We start from the raw sequence: 20,414 nt of genomic DNA, 5'->3' as shown, positions 1-20,414 counted from the left end.
TTTGTGGCAGCCCTTCAAGTGTCCCAAGATTTGGGTTGTTTTACAGGAATAACTAAATTCATGGAACGGTTAAGCAATGATTCAAGCTCAGGCAAAAATATCCTCGGCTATTTTACTTTAAAGCATTCTAAGTGTGTTTTCCTTTGGAAGGCATCAACATCAGGAATATGCCATCTTCCAGAAATGCATTCCTACACCAACAAGGCTCTTAAGAAGTGGGAATTCCTGTAAGGGCACACCCTTGAGCAACTATTACACTGCAGTGAGCTCTTGAGAATATTCTGGAAGCATCACTGGTGAACGGCTGTTTCTCTGCAGGGGAGGTAAATGAAATTCAGCAGAAGAGCAGCTCTTGGGAGGAGAAACACGGCTTTGCCTCTTGGACTGTTTTTCTACCGGAATGGGTTTACTGAGAGCTACGTTCCTCTGGAGCTTTAAATGTGAACCGTTGAACATCACCCCGCCTTTTTTGAAATTACAAAATACCTTCTGTCTTTGGGATGGCGGGAATATTAAGTTTGGAAATTAAATGCCTAAGACTTCAGATAACCCAGATGAGATACATGCAATTGCATTCCATGAAGAATTTCTTCAGCCCAATCCCTTGCATCTTATTCACCAAGGCACAGAAACTTTCCAAATTTTGCACCCAAAAAAGGGAGGGGAAATGCAAGGGGTTTGCTGCAGTTCCTGGGACGCTCTGGGAGCCGTTTTGTTACAAGTGTATCCAAAGTCCCTAGCACCAGGGACTTGTGGGGCGCTGCTCATTCCTGCCCCACTCGCTCGGCAGCTCCCAGAGGTGACGGTTGTGCTATGAAGGTAGACCTTACCAAGCTGGCCGACAAGATGCTGCGCACCCCCAAGTGCTCCCGGTGCCGGAACCATGGGTTCCTGGTGCCCGTAAAGGGCCACGCGGGCAAGTGCCGCTGGAAGCAGTGCACCTGCGAGAAGTGCTACCTGATCACCGAGCGCCAGAAGATCATGGCTGCGCAAAAACTGCTCAAGAAGCAGGCCTCCGAGGAGGAGCAGGAGGTGGCCCTGGGTGCGCAGGGGCCCCAGCTGGCGTCCGGGCCCGCGGCCGCCGTCCTGGGCTCAAGCTTCCGCCCGCTGCCTCCGCTGGCCGCTTCGGGAGACGGGCAGCCGGGCCCAGAGGGCCGCGCGGCCCCCGGCTTCCCGGAGAGACCCCCGCGGGGCCCCAGCCCCGGCCCGAGCGCCTTCCAGCCAGTTCTGGGCGGCCGCGGCCACGTGGGGCCAAGAGAACGCGCCGCCGCCGCCGCGGTCCTGTCCGGTTCTCTGGGGCCCCAGCTCGGGGCGGAGGCCGCAGGCCGGGGATTTTCCGGCCGCCTGGAGCTGCGCAGGCCTCTGCGGCCTGTGCCCAGCCCGCCGTTCGCCGACTTCGGTAAGATTCCCGGGCCCCGCGCAGCCTTGCCCCGCTGTGGGTTTCCCTCCCGGCCTGCCCCCTCTCCGCTTCCCACAGCGGCGTCTCAGGCCAGCGGATCCTGCGGGGACGGGCCCTTGGGGTCGGGGTGGGGAGGAGTTCTTCTAGAGGTAACCTTGCTCTGGGAAACCTTTTCCCGAATAGGCTTTTGGGTTCGGTGCCTTTTTGCAAGAAGGTAAAAAGAAAGAAAGAAATGAGTGGTCTTGCGGGCTTGTAACATTTAGTCAGAGTTGCTGCCCTTCCCGCTTGCAAGGAAAAAGATGGCTCCCAGTCAGCTCAGCCGCAGCTTCTCCACGGGAACTCTGGCGGGGAGAGTGGCTGGGCTGCGCTTGCGCTTGCGCACCTTTTCCCGCCCTTTTCTTGAGTTGGAGGCTCCGCCCCCAGGACGCCCCCTGTGGGTGGGCTGGCGCGGCAGGGCTGCACCTGCACACTGTGCCCTTCTTGCTGTGCCCTAGAGGCCCCGCCCCTCAGCCAAGCCCTGGCCCAGTGCCTCTGCGCACCCCTTGCTGCTCTTCCGCTGGTGGTGGTGGGGAAATGAGACCTCTTCTCTGCACGCTGCAGAAGAACAGCTGAGATGTATTGCCTGTTGTTTCCCCTCCCTCCATGTGCATAAATTACACTGTTCCCTATGTGTTGCTGCTTTCACTACACTTTCAAGTCACATGGAGATTTGAGGCTTTTTTATTACTTCGTTTTGTTTGTTTGGAGGCTTTTTAGAAGGGGCTCGTTTGGGGTGCAGACACATGTTTTCTTGGTTCTCTTGATCGCAGTGTGGTGGAAGGAGCACACGTCTGAGTCAGGACGCTGGAGGCCTGCTCACTCTGTGACCTTGGGCAAGCGCCTTCCCTCTGTAGGGGTCTCTCCCCCCCGTATGCTAAGGGGATTGGCCTGATGCTCCCTGAGGGCTCTTTCTGCCGTGGGGGACATTCTAGGAAAATAGAGGTCCCAAGGGAATGGTATGGGGAGACAGATCTGAGACAGCAGGCCTAGGAGAAGGATACCTTTCCATGGACATAGAGGTTTTCTTTGTTCCATTCTCAAAGCAGAGAATGTGTGCCAGACGCCAGTGATGAAAAGGTGAAGGGGGATGAGTCAGATCTTTGCCCTCAAGGATCCTGTCCCTGTGAGACGGACAGCACCGATCAGAGAATAGCACAGATTGGTGTCTGGAGCTCGAATGATCAATGGTTTTGCTGTGGTCTGAAGGAAAATTAGGAGTAGAGTATTGAGGACGTATGGAGGCAAAGTGGGGTTAGGATAGAAAGCCTTCCGAGCTGAAGGAAAAGCATCTGTAAAGGCCCTGAAGTGGCGGAGAAAGAGAGCTGCTCGGTTATCAGACAGGAGGAGGTTAGAGCCAGCCCACATGGGGCTTCGTGGCTGTGCCGAGGACTTTTTCTAAGAGCAATGGAACATGGTTGGAGAATTTTTAAAAGCAGAGAGGATTGGCGGTCCCGTTGTGGCTCAGTGGTAATGAACCCAACTAGTATCCATGGGGATGCAGGTGCAATCCCTGGCCTTGGTCAGGTTAAGGATCATGTGTTGCTGTGAGCTGCGGTGCAGGGCGGCAACTGCAGCCCTGAAAAGCAAAAAAAAAAAAAAAAAAAAAAAAAAAAGGCCATAATGGATGTGGGAGTTTTTTGTAAATGGATATGAGTGTTTATTTTACTGCCACCTTTGGACAGTAATGTGATGCCCTTTTTCCTGGCTGCATGTGTTTGTATCACTTCTCTCATCGCTTGCCTTTTCAGGGCTCCCTCTGAGCCTCAACTCGGATTATGTGGTGGGGTCTGAGTACCTGGAGAGAGAACCATCTAAGCTGTACCCAAGCTGCACCAGCATGCACCCCTACCGCCCGTTCCCGCTGGGCTATCAGGATGCTCCCCCGACCCCGGGGATCCCCCTGCAGCGGGGCTTCCGCCATGTGCCCTGCAGCTATTACCATGGAGGAGGCTTGGTGAGTACCATCCCTGACTCCTTTCCAGCTTCCTCCTAATCCTGGCTGCTTGTATGGAGCCTCAGTCCCAGGAAGCCAGTCGTTGTGCCCACTTTATGCCAGGCCCTGAGCCCTGGATACAGCCTTGGCCTTGTACAGTGTGCACCTCTGGGAATGCACATGGGTTAGCAGAGTACACGTGTAGACAAGTCGACCTGGGCTGTGGCACAGGCTACAAGACTCAAGGAGGTCAAGCAGGAAGAAAGACAGACACATCTCAGGTAAGCCTGGGGAACAGCCACTCGGTAACACTGAGTGACCACCAGCCTTGACTCATGGGACACCAGTGCGAGAAGGGCCTTTTTGCTGGATACCAGAAAGGAAATCCTCTTTCCTGGAGCCACACAGTTGAGGGCAGAGCCTCAACTGCTGCTATGTAGGTTCCCTGCCCCAAAGGTATGGTCCATTTGAGACACCAGAGGGCTTTTAGGAAGAAGTGGCATTTAAGCTTAGTCACGGAAAAATAGGGAAACCTTCCGACAAACACCTCTCCCCTTAGGAGATCCTTAGTGAAAGAATGGATGAAATTGAATCCTTTTATCAGATCAGCAGTCAGTTGCTAACTAGGCTGCTCCTTGAGCCTGGAGGTCTGACTACTGAGTGTAAGAGTCAGGCCGACACTGTGAGATGGGATTAGGGGTGACTAGGTTTTGTGGCCTTGGTTCCCAGCTCCTTCTCTTTCTGGCAACCTCTGAGGGTCATCAGGACTGCAGGATAGTGAGAGGCCTGGGTGAACCGTCCCGGCTTTAGCCCCATAAGCGGGGGAGGTTGGCTCAGATGCAGCTCAAGTTCACAGAAGTGTAGCCCATCATCAGTTACCTTGACTCTTGGCCTCAGAGCTCTGAGCCTAACCCTGGGTGTTAAACAGAGACGTTCCCCTCGGGTGGAGGGTGGAGAAGAGTGAGGAGAGAGCAGGCTTCTCTGGTTTCATGTGAAAAGTGAGTAAGACAAAGGATGAAAGCTTGATATTTACATCATGAGGTCATGAGCCACAGAGTGGAGCCAGTATGCAGGCTGGGGTTCCAGCTGTGAGCAGGCTGCTTGGACCCACGGCTGGATCTCCTCTATCTGTTCTAGATATTTTACAGCTTTATTTAGAAAGAGTTTTCCATTCACTCACAGGGAAAAAGTTTGAATACCACTGGTCTTGATAATTTCCAAGCTGCCTTCTGGCTCTTAGGTGAGCCTTCGAGGTGCGTAGGAAATACCATGGAGGAGTGAGGAGGGGCTATTTGCCCACAGGCACAGGACTGGCGAGTGAGGGGCTGGGATTCCGATTACACAGCTGGTCAGTGTCAGGTGCAGGACAGAGGTAGAGCACCCCTGACCCTTGACTCGCACCCCCATCCGTGCCCTGCCCTGCCTGCAGTCTGTGGGTGCTGGCCACCCCACTGCAGCCTAGGGCCAGCATAGCATCTTGCGCCTCCACACAAAGAGAGGGGCCTTGGCCAAATGGAGCACACACCCACCGTCTGCTCACACAGCGGCCCCGGGGCCTGGAGTCCAGGGCAGGGCTCTGATTGACAGGCCTGCCAGACGGCCTTTGTTGAGAGTGTGATCTCAGTCAGTTTATCCGGGCCTGAGCTGCCACCACAAGCCCCAGGCAGGAGCTGTGATCCAGGGAGAGACTTGGCTGAGCAGCTTGGAATTAAAGCACTAATAATCCCCCTTCCCACCCCCTTCGCGTCTGGGTAGAGGATCAGGCATTTATTTGTGAAGCTGTTGCAAACCCAAAAGCCTTGAAATTGCTTTCATCCTGGTCCTGCGGCCCCCGGCCCAGCCCCCGAGATGCTTCACCAGCCGCTTTCTGCCCTCTTCCTGTCCTGCCTCACCTGCTGCTGCTCCGCTTCCTCTTTTCTCTTCTCACAAAGGAGCACGGGCCTGGAATCAGACCTAGAATCCAATCCTACCTCCACTGTTCACTGGCCGCATGGTTTCACCTCACTTGGTTTCTTAGTCTGTACAGTGGGGATCTCCTAGGGCCGTTGACAGATTCTGGCAATAAGGTGCGAATGCTTGTAAAGTGTCTGGCACATGGGAGGCACTCAAAAGTGGGCTTTCTTCCCTTCCTTGTGGTCAGATTAAGTTGGGAAATGCAGGGTTAACCTAAGGAGATGTCTGCAGACCGCTTCAAGGCTCTAGTATGCTTGTGTGTGACTCACCAACGTGGGGGCAGTAAGCAGGATTTCTCAGACTCCCTGGACAAAGACCACTTTCAGAATCACTTGCCCATATCTTGTGTCCAGTCAGGTTCTCTCGAGCACAGCTGGTGAAGTGCTGCTGTGAAGTTTCAGGGTGGAGACGTCAGTGATGGCAACTATACCTGAAATTCATTGTGCTCTGTTATGTTCACGTCTTTGTCAGCTAAGCTCATCACCCCTCCCGTCCCCTCGTTCCAGCCTTGGGGTCCTGTGGGGTGGGCTTAGCTCCCGTCTTCTGCAGAAGGAGCAGAAACACAGAAGGGTTGATTGCTGAAGCCACCTTCCTGCAGTCTCCCGGCTTCTCTTGTGTCATAACAGCTGCACTACGCCCAAGACTCCTGTTGGGTTAGAGTGGGGACCCGACAGGCCCAGTGACACCTGAGTCCAAGTCATCACCTGCACAGAACATGGGACCACAAGTAGTGGGGACGCATTCAGACCCTTCCCCAGTGCAGAGCAGAGAAGTCAGGGCCCCTTGGGATCCAGGTCTGCCTCTGCCACTCACCAGCTCTGTGGCTGGGCCTGTCCCTTCCTCTCCATGATGCTGCTGTTGGTCCTTATGGTGAGTGAGGGTGGCAACAGCACCTCCCTCCTAGCGGCCTGAACCGGGAATGCGGTTGGGACTTCGTTAGGCACATGCCGCTGCTCCTCCGGTGTATCTGAGATGAGCCTGTGTGTCTCGCCTTCCATCGTCTGGCGGGTGTTGGCCGAACACCCTGTTTCACGTGCCCGGTGCCCCCGCTGTGGGGGCCGCCAAGATGAATCCACCCCGCTCAGGAGAGGAAACGCTGCCCCGGCCCCTTGGCTCACCCTCTCCGCCTGTGGCTTCCCGCTCTGTGTGCCCCGCAGGTGGGAGAGCCCGTGGGAGACTTCCACCCAGGCGGCTACTACCCGCCGCCGCCACCGCCACCGCCGCCTCCACCCCCGCCGCCGCCGCCGCCGCCGCCACCGCCACCACCACCGCCGCCGCTGCAGCCTCAGTTCCTGCCGCCCGGCTTTCTCTCCGCGCTGCACTTCCTCCCGCCGCCGCCGCCGCCGCCGCCCCCATCGTCCTTCTCGCTGAGCCTCCTGTCGGACGCGGACAATGAGAACACGGGTGAGTGGGCGCCCGGGCCTCCCAGCGGCCCCGGCCCCGGCCCCGGCCCCGGGAGCCAAGCCGGCTTTCTAATAGGAGGTAGAGAGAAGGGAAACAGAACAGAATTTCAGATGTGCGGGGCCCTGGGGCCAGCGCTTTTTAGGGCCTTCCTTGCCCCTCGCCCTAAATTCCATGCATTAGCCGTTAGGGGAGGTAGGTCCCCATTCTCAGGTGAGGAACCCACTAGAACCTGAGAGGTTCTCCCATAGGTACATGGCGGAGCTGGGATTTCAACCACGTCCTCTGTCTGGCTCCAGGTCCAGTGCTGATTTGCTCACCTTAGCAGGGCTGGGAGGATGGGATGCACCTGCTGTGCTCAGAAAACCAGAGGTGCCCCTGGGAAGAGAGCATGTGTTGAGCCGGGAGCAGCAGCAGGAGACAGTTTGGGGCTGGGAGGAGTGCGTGCTCTGCCCCAGGCCGCTTTTGAGGGCCCTTGCAGCCTTAACGGTTCTAGGATTTTTTTTTTTTCCTTTCCCCTTTCAATCCTCCTCTGGGGCAACTCAGGAAAAGAAAGGGAGGCCTCTTGCACACTTGCTATGTGTCCAGTGCCTGGATCTATTAGCTGGAGAGATGGTACAGTGTGGTGTGAAGCACATTGGCTCTGGTGCCTGGCAGCCGAGGTATGAGTCTTGGCTCCAGCACGTGCCAATGGTGTGACCTCAGGCAAGTTCATTCACTCGTGGGTGCCTCAGTTTCTGTAAAAGCGGACTAAGAAGGGGGCCTTACCTCACGAGGTCATCCTGAGGATTAAACAGAACCTGAAACAAGGTGTTGGTGATACTACTTTTTTTTTTTTTTTGGTCTTTTTAGGGCCGCACCCATAGCATATGGAGGTTCCCAGGCAAGGGGTTGAATCAGAGCTGTAGGCTGCCGGCCTACACCACAGCCACAGCAATGCAGGATCTGAGCTGCATCTGTGACCTACACCACAGCTCACGGCAATGCCGGATCCTTAACCCACTGAGCGAGGCCAGGGGTTGAACCTGCGTCCTCATGGATGCTAGTCAGATTAGTTTCCACTGAGCCACTCCCGTTCGTAATAGTTCTCACTTGCTATTTCACCTAATCCCCATGCCGACCTGATAGTGCAAGGTAAGTGTCCTCTCCCTTTGTCAGAAGGACAAGCTGAGGGTCAGAGCTGGGAGTGGCTTGCTTCCTGCCACCCAGCTTGTGACAAGAAGAGCTGGAGTTTGAACTTGACTCTAGGGCGCGGCTGGACTAGACTGCCAGTCTCCTGCCTCCTAGCACATTAGAGGTGGGAATGGGACTCGCTCATTCTCGGGAGGGCCTGGGAATGAGGGGAACACCTTACAGAAAACTCACATCTGAATAGAGGTCATGTCCCCGCTTTCTAAGTCCGGTTCCCCTTCTTTGTCCTTCGCAGATGACCAGGATGCGGAGCAGCCGTGCCCGCCCCGTCAGCCGTCGCCCCAGGAGCAGTCTGACTAGGCCCAGGCCTCCAGCCCGCAGCCTGGAGCCTTGGGGGGCTAGAGCAGTGCTGTTCTCGACTGTTCAGTGCTGGGCAGGGCGGGAGGCTAGTGGTAGGCATAAGATAGCAGTTCATTCCCATGTCAAGAATAGGAGGAGAGGCGGGTGATCGCGGAGGTTCTCAGTCCAGAGCTGGAGCTGGGTGGCGTGGAAGAGGAGCAGGGCAGATGAAGTCACCAGGACAGGGACGGGGCTCTGAGGAGGGTAAGGGGCCGGTGGAAGCTCACATTTCGGAATGAATTGAACCATCTCTGGGTTGTGCGCCTGTGAGCAGACTCACCCCCAGAGGCAGCCTTTGATTTCCTCAGGTCCAGCTCCAGAACAGGAGGCTCTGTCTGCTCCAGCCTCCTGCTGCCGCTGCCTCTGCCTGGTCCCCAGCTGGGGGCAGCACAGACACCAGGCCTTCAGCACATCCAGGTGGATGGTGCGAGCCGCCAGGACCAGGGCTCTGCAGCGGCCTTCCTTGCTGCCCCGTCCCCTGCCCCTCACCCCTTCTCCAGGGGCCGTAGCAGTAAGCGTTCTGCCTGCCAGGGCAGCATCACCTCTCCTCCATAAAGTTTAAGCCATTAGAGGCATCATTTCTAGTTTTTAAAAAAAATCTATTAAAGTTTGACTATTTGGTGGTTTTATAGTGATTGCCAACTTTAAAAAGTAGGCTATTTATAAGCAGTGATGCAGCGCTCAGGGACTAGAACGGCGCTTCCAGATCCCCTGCGAAGCCAGCAGTTTCTTCCCTGGGGTTAGTTGACTCCGGAAATAAAATGAGCAGCGGAAATCCTTATGGAAGGTTCATCCTCTCTTTCAGTCCTTATGGAAGGCAGCATTGGGCAGGGGAGTTGGCACCTGGGTTTGTGGCCCGTTGGGCCGCCCTTTGTCCATGCTTAGGCAAGGCCCTCCCTTTACTTCCAGAAGCTAGGCCTAGGCTATTGGGCTTTAAAAAAAAAAAAAAAAACCCAAAAACACTATCACTGTTGATGTTTTAAGGCCATCTGATGCAGACACATAAAACGCCAAGATTTATCTTCGTTTCCCTTCCCCAGCTCTTTCATGGTCCCTGCAGAGTGACATGGTTTTAAAAAACAGAAGTTGATCCCATTTTGTTGTTTTAGGGTCCTGGTTCTCTTCCTTTGGTTTCAGTTTCTCCTTCATTTAAAAAGCATCCTGCATCGCTGCTGGGTTCAGAGCCTGGCAATCAGCTCTGCCCCATGGAGGAGCACGGACTCTAGTGAGACAAAGAGACCATCCAGCGAGACTGCTGTGGGCCAGGGGGGAGGGGGGCTGTGCGCGAGGGGGTCAGAGAAAGCCTTCTGAAGAAGTTGGGGTTTCAGCTACATCTTAAAGGATAAGAATGAGTTTGGTGAAGGCAAGCACTCCTGGGAGGAGGGCAGAGAGAGGGTGGGAGACCTGGGGTGAAGGATTCCAGGGTGAGGGTGTCCTGTTCCCTCTCTGGGAAGGAGGGCACCCAGGAGAACAGGCTGCCCTGCCTCCTGTCTTGCCTGTGGGCCAGGTATCTTAAGACAGGTGGCAGGAAGACCACTGAGAAGTGACAGTCTCACTGTTCTTTCACCATCAGTGTGATGTCTGGGGGTCCCGGGCCGGGGTCTGCTCTGTTAGAGGTTATTGCAGCCCGCACAGTCATGGGAATTTTTTCATTTACTGCTTTACAGACAGTGCTTTCAGCAGAGCAGAACCAGGTATGCCGAGGCCCACAGGTCAGCACCGGCTTCGGGCTGGACCTGACAATGCAATGGTTCTGGACTAGCCTGGCTTGGAGGCTGAAGCTATCCTCCACCCCAGTGCTGGTCCTGCCTCTGTGCCCGCAGGGCTGCAGGAGAGAAGACCCGGCTTCTGGTTCCACTCGGCCTCATTCATCCTGCCCTCACTGCACCCCTGCCCTGCCAGTTTGGCCAGGTGGGGCTGGATCCGTGACCTTTTTCATCGCTTTGCTTTATCTTAGACTCCATGCTTTGAAAGACTCCATCCAAGCTGCATTAATCCATAAAGCTGTTTTCCCATTCTGGTAACATGCACAGGAATGAGGCAGTATGTGACCTCAGGGACTCCACACCGTGCTAGACCAATGTTTAATTAGCCTGTGGGTTTGAGATGAGAAGTGCTGTCCCCTTGTCCTGTAGGGATCTATGACCACAGGACTCCTGGGAGGGGAGGAGTGCTCACTTCTGGAGTCCTGTGATCTGATGACTCTCCAGAGACTGGTTAGCTTCTTTCCTGCAGCCTTGAGGGTGCCTCCCAGGGTGAAAAGACACCTGCCTGGCTCCCTTCCCCCTGATGTGAACTCCTGAGCCCCATCAGTCCTTTCCTGTGTGTTCTCACCATGGTTACTTACCCCAGTGGGCACGGTGGACCCCTGCTCCCTGTAGCCTTTCCAGTTGGTACAATCCATATTTCCTGAATGCCCTGCTCCTCCAGGCTGTCCTCCAGCAGCTGCAGCATGAGCACTGAAACACCAGATCTCATGTTACTGCCCTGCTCACACACCTTCCATGGCTCCCTACTGCCCTGAGACTAACATTCTCAACACAACCTAGTTGCCCACCTGTCCTACCTCCTGCCTCACTGGCTGGCCCAGCCCAGGTCTGGGGGCGGGGGGCGCGTCAAGTAAGAAAAGCAGAGAACCTGGCGGCAGGGCAGCACTGCTCAACCCAAACCGGCTGGGCTAGGTTATGAGTTGGGAGAACGTTGTGGAAGGCAACGGGCTGGCATTGCCAAACTCCGGGTGCACTGACAGGGCGCCGCCAAGAGAGGGCGAGTGGGCAGCAGCTGTGGGCGGGGCACGCGGAGGTGAGACCACTGCGGGGGCGGGGCTTGTTGCCTAGTGACCGGCTTCGGCTGAAGCGCATGGGTCCACTGCAGTGTTTTTGCGAGCAGGCCTGGACCAACAGGCTTGAAGAGCCCCGGAATCCCTGGGAGATCAAAATGACGATCCTTTAGGCTGGACTGTGTGATCACCCACGTCTTAAGTAATCACCTTTATGCTGCCCTCCCTGTGAAATAGATATTCTACTACGTTTTTATTTACTTATTATTAGTATTTTTTGCTTTTTATGGCCGCATATGGAGGTTCCCAGGCTAGGGGTCCAACCAGAGCTATAGCTGCTGGCCTATGCCAGAGCCACAGCCGCAACCTCATGGTTTCTAGTTGGATTCACTTCCGCTGCGCCGTGATGGGAACTCCTACTATGTTTGTTTTTAGACACCACCCCAGTCCCCACCTGTGTCCCATGATGTATTCTGCCCCCCTTTTCTCGTTTAAGCGCTTTTGCACGTGCTGAACTTTCCGCCTAGACTCCTTTCAGCTTCACCCACTCCTACTTACCCTTTCAGACTCCTGCCCACTCCTACTTACGCCCCCAACCCCGCTGCCATCCAGGGCCCCTCAGCCTGGGTTAGGAGGCTCTGTAGGGCCAAGCCAGGCCCTCTGCTGCCCCCATCACACAGACCCCACTGAGGCTTGTGGGACCAATAGATGTTGGTCCCACAAGCCTGTGAGCTTCCTGGAGGCAGAGACAAGGTCTCATTGGACTCTGTCCCACTCGCAACGCTGGCTCAGCACGGGTCAGGACTGCAGTCTGCCAGCGCCGGGTGCAGAATTCCAGGGCCATTTGGGGCATTACCCTGCCTCCGGCCCCTCACTCAGCATTTTCTGCCCTCCACTTGTGCTTCATCTGCTCAGGCGTCACACGGGGGGCCAGAGGAACAGGGAGCCAGCCTTCACCAAAACTCTACTTCGTGCCGGGCATGGCACCCCTCCCCTCATTGAATCCTCACAACATGTTATTATTCTGATTTTATGAAGGGAAAGTGAGGCATAGAGAGGGATAGTGATTTGCCCAGAGTCACACAACTTACAAGAGGCTGAGGGCGTGCAGAAGGCAGCATATATCTTGGCACCAGTTACAGCGTTGTTAACATCCATTTTGCTCTGACTTAGCATTTTGAGATTTTTTTTGACCACGGACCTCCTGAATGCTCCCTCGTTTCTGGGCAGACTCTGGCGTAGCACAGGGAGAGCAGCCTGAGGACATGGGCCTCCCCAAACCACTGCCCATTGGATCCACGGACCCCAGCATCCAAAGCCTCCTGAGAGAGAATGCCAAGTTGTGGTGACCAGGGTGGAAAGGTCCCTCGGGGTCTTTGGGCCAGAAAGTGGTCAGCGTCTCCTGTTGCTCAAGCTCCTGACCTGGGCTTCACCATGAGCCCGTGCCGTGAGCTGGGACTGACAGAACGCTTGTCCTTGTGGCCAGAGTGGTGCAGGAGATGTGTCTCCTAAGGCTGCACCTCCAGTTTTTGGTCCCCCAAACCCTGCTGGAGAGAAGCCCTCCCACTGTGGTGTCCTTAGTTTTTGCGGGGAGTGGGGCGAGGGTGTCTGCAGACAGACTATGCCGCCTGGGGCAGGGGACAGGGTCCTCTCCCGGCTGCCCTGCGGATTCACCAGCTCCTTCCACTCCTGGACACAGTGGTCTTGGTGGGCCTGGGCCTAGGTTCCTCTTACGGGAGAGCTGCTCAGGCCCTAGCATGAGCCCTGGCCTCTCCTCCCTGGCCAGGGCCCGGGGTCTTTGGGCCCCGTTCTTCCTCCTCGCCGCTTCCTTACTTTGTGCTCTTGGGCACGTCACCTGAGCTCTCTGAGCCTCCCCCTTGCCCTCTGCAGCACTGTTCAGGGATGTGCTGAGGATGCAGGGAGCTCTCGGGTGAAATGCACCTTCCGTGTCATGTCTCGGTGCACCGTCTATGGTACCTGTGTGGTCAGGTGATGGAAGGCAGCCTTCTCTTTGAGACCATGTCCACAGGCTAAGAATTGCAAAGGCGAACAGCTGTGGCTCTTGACTTCCTGGTGCTCCCTGCGTGCCAGGTACTGGGTGAGTGCTTTCCACAAATCCTACGAATTCTCCCAGCGACTCCTTCAGGCAGGCATCACCATACCCCCACCTTACAGATGGCAAAACTGAGGCCTTACGGAAGTTAAGTTCCTGCGCTTGGTCACACTGTCTATAAGTGGTGGAGCCAGGATCAAATCCGTTTTATACTCGAGTCCAGAGCTAAGTTCCCAACCATTTGGGCTCTCCTGCTTCTCAGTGAGGGGGCGTTGTGAGACTTGGGGAAGTTGTGGGCCTCCAAGCCTTGCTGCCCAATTGCAACCCACCCAGCCCAGCTGCTTTCAAGGCATGCGGCCAGGCTGAATACAAAGATCAACCTAGCACAGGACTGATACAAGGAATGAAATTATTTAAAAAATTCAAACTTTTTAATTTCATTTTGAAAATGAACGAAGAAGCACGAAGTTGATTTTTTTTAAACACGTACTAAAAATATATTAAAATTTAAATATGCACTCTTCTGCAAGGTAGTTAGGAAATGTATCCATAAAAGTGCTTTTAATTCAAATGTAAGCTAGGAAACACTTTCGGTTTTTACTGGGATGATTTATCTTCATGCTCATTTATTCATCTTTCTCTAGACTTTTAAAAAATTAGCTACTTAGTGTAAGTAATGCTTGAAAACAGTAAACAATTTCAGAGTATAAGGCAGAAGCAGATTTGTTCCCACCGCTATACCCAGTCTCGTTTCTTTCTTTGGAGATGTCTCCTGTTTTTTCTGTCTCCTTCCAGAGATGATTTGTTCAGGCTTTTTTGTTTGTTTGTTTAATGAAATTTTAATTTTGAGATAATTGTAGATTCACCTGCAGTTCTAAGAAATTACACAGAGAAATTTCACATACCTTTTACCCAGCTTCCCCCAGTGATATAATATCTATCATAATCAGAATTTTGACATTAATACAGCCTACTTGGTTTTTTCAGATTCAGTATTACATTTTATATTTGAGTTAATTCTTGTGTGAAGTGTGAGGCCGAGGTTCACTTTTTGACCTGTGGCTGTCCAGGCGCTCCAGCACCATGTGTTAAAAGGCTCTCTTTCCTCCACCGAATTGTTTTTGCAACTTTGTCAAAGATTAATTGAGCCGCTTTGTGTGGATCTAATTCTGAGTTCTCCAGTCTGTCCCATTGATTGGTTTTTAAAATTTGTAAATATTTTTTATTAAACACGTGGATGTTCCCAGGCCAGGGCTTTAACCCATGCCACAGCAGCAACCTGAGTCACAGCAGTGGCAATGCTGGGTCCTTAACCTGATGCGCCACCAGGGAACTCCTGATTGGTTTAAAACAACGACGACAACACAGAGACTGTAGCGCATGACCCACCTGCTCTCTTTTTGTTAACATTAGATCGAGGCTTCTGAGGCTTTTTGATCCCTCTGTCAGTCTGGCAAAGCCTGTGACGTCTTCTCAGAGCAGTGCTTTAAATGGATAAAATAAAGCACATCAGGATACAGAGGAAACAAATTATGCTTAATACACACGTCAAAACAGAGAAATGCATTTGTGGTTTAGTAATACATGTACTTCTTTACGAAGACATTAAATAAAATCTATCGGAGGTTCTAATCACTATTAACAGTTTCTAAGGAGTGATAAAAGTGATATTTTGACCTACTTGCAACGACTGTAAAATGATATGGGAGATCCGTGATTTCTGTTGGTGACCAAGTCACCACTAATTCTACGGGGGTTGGCGGCCTCAACTCATAACTGATGGAAATACTGAATGACAGTTAGAGGTTAGTGAAAATCAAGATACAATTTTCCCGCAGCCACGTTCACAGAGCCCGTGACTCTCTTGGGGATCTCGGTAACGAACTTCAGCGCCAGAGCTTGGAGCTCCTCCCGGCGTCACTCTTGTTGGCACTGAGTAGTGCTTCGCCACATGGATGCACCTTAGTTTCTGGAACCAGGGCCCTGCCATGAGATTTTCAGGTTGTTGCCAGTCTTTCGGAATCACTGCCAACTTAAATTTGCAAAGGTTTCTCGGGCCAAGATTTTCTTCTCAAGCAGGGCCACCAAGCTGACCCCTCCGAATTCAGAGAGACCCTTGGCTGGTCACATATGCACAGCTGATCTGCCGAGGGCATCCGGATGGGCAGGCTCCAGCCCACCTTTCCCTCCTTATGGGGTCTCCCACCCTCCACACCATCAAGTCCTTTGTCCCTGCCCCCAAGCCCAGGCTGGGGATTCCTCACCAGCCCCAGTGAGCAGTGAGTGAGCGGGTAGGCGGGCTGGGGAGGGTTCCCCAAGCCGCGCAGCATCCTGTGAGCAGATGTATGGCTCCGCTGTGCCTTTGTGCTCTGTTTAATTAACAGCAGATCGCAAGATGCTAACGTTCTATCATGTCAGCTCTTGCATTTGAGCTAGCGCAGGCATTGGCCTGTCAGTAATTAGCTGCTGGGTGGTGTCTTTTCTTCATCTTTTTTCTTGTTTTAATTGGAATCAGAACATCTTTTTTCTTTCTTTCTTTCTTCTTCTTGGTAGTGGATGAAGTCCCCAGAACACTCTGTGTGGACTTGGCTGTTTTTCCACACTCATGGACAATGAATTTCCAGCTATAATTCAGTTACCCAGCAAACACTGAGCTGCCTCCCAACACTGTCAGCCTCTTGCTGGAGCCGTTGCTTTCCCAACTCCCACCACTTAGGAAAACAAGAGATAATAATAACGCCTCCTTCTGAAACGTGTGAAACATACCTGGTTTGGAAACCCTGGCCATTTCAGAGTCGGACTTTAATTAAGGCTGTGTTTTTGAACATCCGGCTTTGGGATTTTTCTTTTTTTCTTCTCACGATTTGGTGTGGGTTTTTTTTTTTTTTTCCGCTGACACAGTCTAGTAACATCAGTCATAGGGTGATGTCAGCCACCGTCTTCAACATCAGCAGTGGCCCATATTCTGGTCTCAGAGCCAGTGAGCGTCTATGATGGGCCAGCCCTTGTACAGTGCTCTTAGGATAAAGGGGCTCTTTCCCTCCCACATCCCAGCCTAGGCCCTCCTCTGGCTCCCCACGGCTCCGAGGCCCAGCTCCCCAAGCTGGGCCTACAGGCCCTTCACACCCCACAGTCCAGCTGACCATTCCAGAGTCTACTATGTTTCTTTGTCCCCGTTGCGCCGGAATTTCCCAGAATGCCTTGCTCACGCAGCATCCTCTGTCTGGGCCACTCCTCCCCTGGGCCTCCTCAGCACCTCCATGGAGCCCACTCTGAGCCTCCCCAGCAAGTCTGGCCTTGCTGTCCTTTGATGCCAGGTGTGCCCTGCACTTCTCCCTCCAAGACTCTACTGTGCTCACCTGCCGCTTCTGTGGATTTGTCGCAGGTGGGAATGACATCTGGCTCACACATCAAGGTCACCGATGACAGTCTCAGTCTCATGGCCAAATCCAATGGTCAGTTCTCTGTCCTCTGCTCCCTTGACCTCCTGATGCATTGGACATCTATACCCCTGGACTGCGGGATGCCTGGAGCCCAGGAGGGGCCCAAACATGGAAGAAAGGAATCTGAGGGAATCTGGGAAGAGCGCCAACATGATCTGTTATGCAGCAGAGACAGGAAGCAAAATCCTGTGAGTTATGAAGGTGTAACGCTGAGCGGGCTGTGGTGATGGTTGCACAACTGGCAATATACTAAAATCCACTCAATTGTACACTTTAAATAAGTGAAAGATAGGGAACGTACCTTATATACAATAAAGCTATGATTTTTTTTTTTTTTAAAGTGAGTGGGGGAGTTCCCATTGTGGCTCAGCAGAAACAAATCTGACTAGCATCCATAAGGACGCAGGTTCAATCCCTGGCCTCGCTCAGTGGGTTAAGGATCCGGTGTTGCCGTGAGCTGTGGTGAAGATCAGAGACACGGCTCCGATATGGCATTGCTGTGGCTGTGGCTGTGTCATAGGCCAGCGGCTACAGCTCTGATTCAATGCCTAGGCTGGGAACCTCTGTATGCCATGGGTGCGGCCCTAAAAAGACAAAAAATAAAAATAAAAATAAAAAACTGAGTGGGGACCCTCCTGGTGAGAGATAGCAACACATACTGGTCACTGAATAAAGCACATGCCCTATCCTATGCCCTATCCTATCCCCTGTGTCACAGGGTGCTCACTCCCTGCTGGACCTTCAGCAGGCCATCCCCGCAGCCCCTCTGGCTAGCTGCTGGGTGCAGGGCCACTGCCACACATCTCTCCCTATGAATTACGTTTCTGGATTGGAGGCACCACTGTGTGGCATACCACGGCGATGGATGGAGCGGTCTGTGTGTGGCCACAGATGGTGCTATTGGCCAAAGTATCTGGAAGAGAAGGCACATCTTTACCCAGATTCCAGGAGGATTAACTGAGGCACTGCTGGTGATGGAAGACCTCCAAAGTAACCAACTTGCCATCGTCGCGGTTTCCTGGGAAACGATGCCATTTGGGCAGCATTGGCCTGTGTCATTGGCAGACTGGGCCGTCAGCAACAGCCGCAGCCAGGTCTGCTTTGGTAAATTGAAGTCTGCGTTGTCGAACCTAGGAGAAGCTTTCCCCTCTGCTGAATTACGGACGGAATGTGTCTCCCCCAGATTCAACAGTTGAAGCCCTAACCCCCAGTGTGGCTGAATTTAGAGACAGGATTTCTAAGGAAGTCCTACAGGTGAAAGGAGGTCATAAGAGTGGAGTCCTGATCCCATAGGAATCATCTTTATATAAAGAGACTCCAGTGAGGTCTCTTTCTTTCCCTCCGTGCCTGCGAGGAAGAGGTCCTGTGAGCCCAGCAGGATGGCGCTGCCTACAAGCCAAGAGAAGAGGCTTCGGCACGAAACTACCTTGATGGCACCTTGATCTTGGACTTCCCACCCTCCAGAACTGTGGGTCCTAGATCGCTGTTGTTTAAGCCACCCAGTCTATTACGGCAGCCCAAGCAGACTGGGCGAGGAGGGAGCTAGCCGGCCCCACAGCTCCAACCCGCCAGGGCAAAGCAGAGCTCTCAGCCCTGTCCACTGCCGCTGCCCCCCGCCCCCAGCATCACCTCCTGCCTGCTGGGTGGCAGTAGCCTTCTCACTGGATGCCTTGCCCCTCTTTTCCTTCCCAGCCCCCACGCCATTCTCCATAAACAACTAGAGGGATCCTTAGAGAATATGGATTAAATCAGGTCACTTCCCAGCCCCCAACACTGTAGTGGCTCTCACTGCTTTTGCCATAAAACCCCAACCCCTTGGCCTGGTTTCTGAGATTCTGAGTCAAACGGTCACCACCCAGGCGGGTACATGAGATAAATTCACCATTTGCCCATGCTTGGTCTACTTCCATTTGCTTGCTTGTTTGTTTTTAAAAATGTGATAAGCACCCATGATGAATCCATTGCTCCAGACAAAAGCCAGGCCCTTGACAGTATCCACCCAGCCGTCTGGTCCCCAATTGTACCATCAGCTCCCCCCACCCGACCACCACGGTAACCAGCATCCTGGCTCTTGGTGCCTCATTCACTAGCTTTCCTTTTTTTATGGCATCACCTCCATATGTTTTCCTAAATATTTTTTAAAAAGTTATTTTAGGCTGTGTAGTCTTGGGGCTAACTTTTTTTCACGGAATATTATATGGCTCCCATGCATTCGTGTTGTTTTGGGCTGCTGCAGCTCATTTAGTTTTCCTGCGGGGTGATATTCCTGTGTGGCATCCAGGTTTCTCACACTGTCCCTCTTGCTGGCCCTCGGTGTGCGGCTTGGCTGTAGGGAACAGTGTTGCTGGGACCCTCACTGCCCCGGGCCCTGCTGGCCCACCTTCTAGCAGTTCCCCTCACCTACCCCATGCCAGCCACCCCGGCCCTGTAGTACGTACTCCAAGCTTATCCCTGCCCCAGGGCCTTTGCACTTGCTGTTTCCTCTTCCTGGAATGCTTTTGCTGGTCTGACTCTTCTTCATCATTCTGTTTTTGCTGCAATGTCACTGTCTCAGATGTCAGCCCACCTGGGTCTGCAGCCCTCCCCTCCCAGGAACTATCCATGAGACCCAAGTCTTCTGGGGAGCTCAGGGAGAGGCTGCTTTGGATGTGGCTGGAGCACAGGGTCGAGGGGGTGGCTTGAGAGAGGGACCAGAGAAGTGGTTTGAGAGCAGATATGGGAAGGCTTCCAGAGTGTGTTAGGATCTGTGCCCAGTGCAGCCAGGGTGCTTCACCCAGGCTTCTGAGGAGGGGCAGCCACCGTATATGCTCGAATAGAAGGCAAGTGGGTATCCCCCCAATTTACCCCTCAGAAAAGAGAGGTTGCCTCATATTTAAGTCTTTACATGGTTTCACATTTTGGGGGCACTTGTTCAATTACTTTTTTTTCTTTTTAGGGCTGCACCTGTGGCACATGGAGGTTCCCAGGCTAGGGGTGGATTCGAAGTTGTAGACACCAGCCGACACTGCACAAACAGCAACGCCAGATCCGAGCTGCGCCTGTGACCCACACCTCAGCTCACGGCAAAGCCAGTTCCTCAACCCACCGAGTGAGGCCAGGGATTGGAATGGAACTAGTCAGGTTTGTTTCCACTGAGCCACAATGGGAACTCCTTAATTAATTTGTTTTGAAAAACCAATTCTGGTGGGGAATTTATGTGAGACCAAAACAAGCTCTGTAGTTTTGGACTCTTCTTTTTTGTGTATTTTTGTTTGTTTGTTTGTTTGTTGCTTTTTAGGGCCACACTGGAGGCATATGGACATTCCCAGGCCAGGGGTCCAACGGGAGCTACAGCTGCCAGCCTATACCACAGTCACAGCCATGCAGGATCCAAGCATCTGTGACCTACACCACAGCTCACGGCAACGCCAGATCCTTAACCCACCGAGCGAGGCCAGGAATCGAACCTGCAACCTCATGGTTCCTGGTCAGATTTGTTTCCATTGCACTCCAGTTTTGGACACTTCTGAGGGTCGCCTGGAACCCTGGTAGAAAGAGACATGGCTCTTCTTACTGACAGTCAGCCTTCAGAGGGCTGGGACCTGTCAGCCGTGAGGGCTGCCCGAGGCCACATGGCCATGCTGTTCCCTCGGAAGTGGGGGGGTGTGCAGAGCTCAGTGGGTCCATCCCCCTTGTCTTCAGAAGGGGAACTCGAGGCCTGAGGAGGCGAGGGACTTCCCAAGGTGCAGAGCCAGGCTTAGAATGCAGTGTCCTGGCTTCCTAGAGCTTCAGGCTTTTTCAGGACAGGGAGCCTGGAGGACAATGTGCCAGTACAAGAGACAGCAAATCCTTCTGCTCCCTTGGCCTCAAAGGCAGGGGTGATGTTTTTGGGGGAGCAGCTATTT

The 20,414-nt window shown here is 53.5% G+C and overlaps 1 protein-coding gene across 1 annotated transcript; it reads left to right on the top strand.

Annotated features, from left to right (window-relative positions):
- The first annotated feature begins 813 nt into the window (after nt 1–813).
- Nucleotides 814–8,824, top strand: DMRTB1 (DMRT like family B with proline rich C-terminal 1). Its single transcript, XM_047791507.1, has 4 exons — nt 814–1,399; nt 3,187–3,392; nt 6,482–6,728; nt 8,152–8,824. Exons 1-4 carry the CDS (start codon nt 814–816, stop codon nt 8,214–8,216), a joined length of 1,104 nt encoding a protein of 367 aa, XP_047647463.1. The 3' UTR covers nt 8,217–8,824.
- Nucleotides 8,825–20,414: the final 11,590 nt, after the last annotated feature.

Source organism: Phacochoerus africanus, chromosome 8, assembly GCF_016906955.1.
Source record: "Phacochoerus africanus isolate WHEZ1 chromosome 8, ROS_Pafr_v1, whole genome shotgun sequence".
Taxonomy (NCBI): domain Eukaryota; kingdom Metazoa; phylum Chordata; class Mammalia; order Artiodactyla; family Suidae; genus Phacochoerus; species Phacochoerus africanus.
This window is presented reverse-complemented; position numbering and strand designations above follow the sequence as displayed.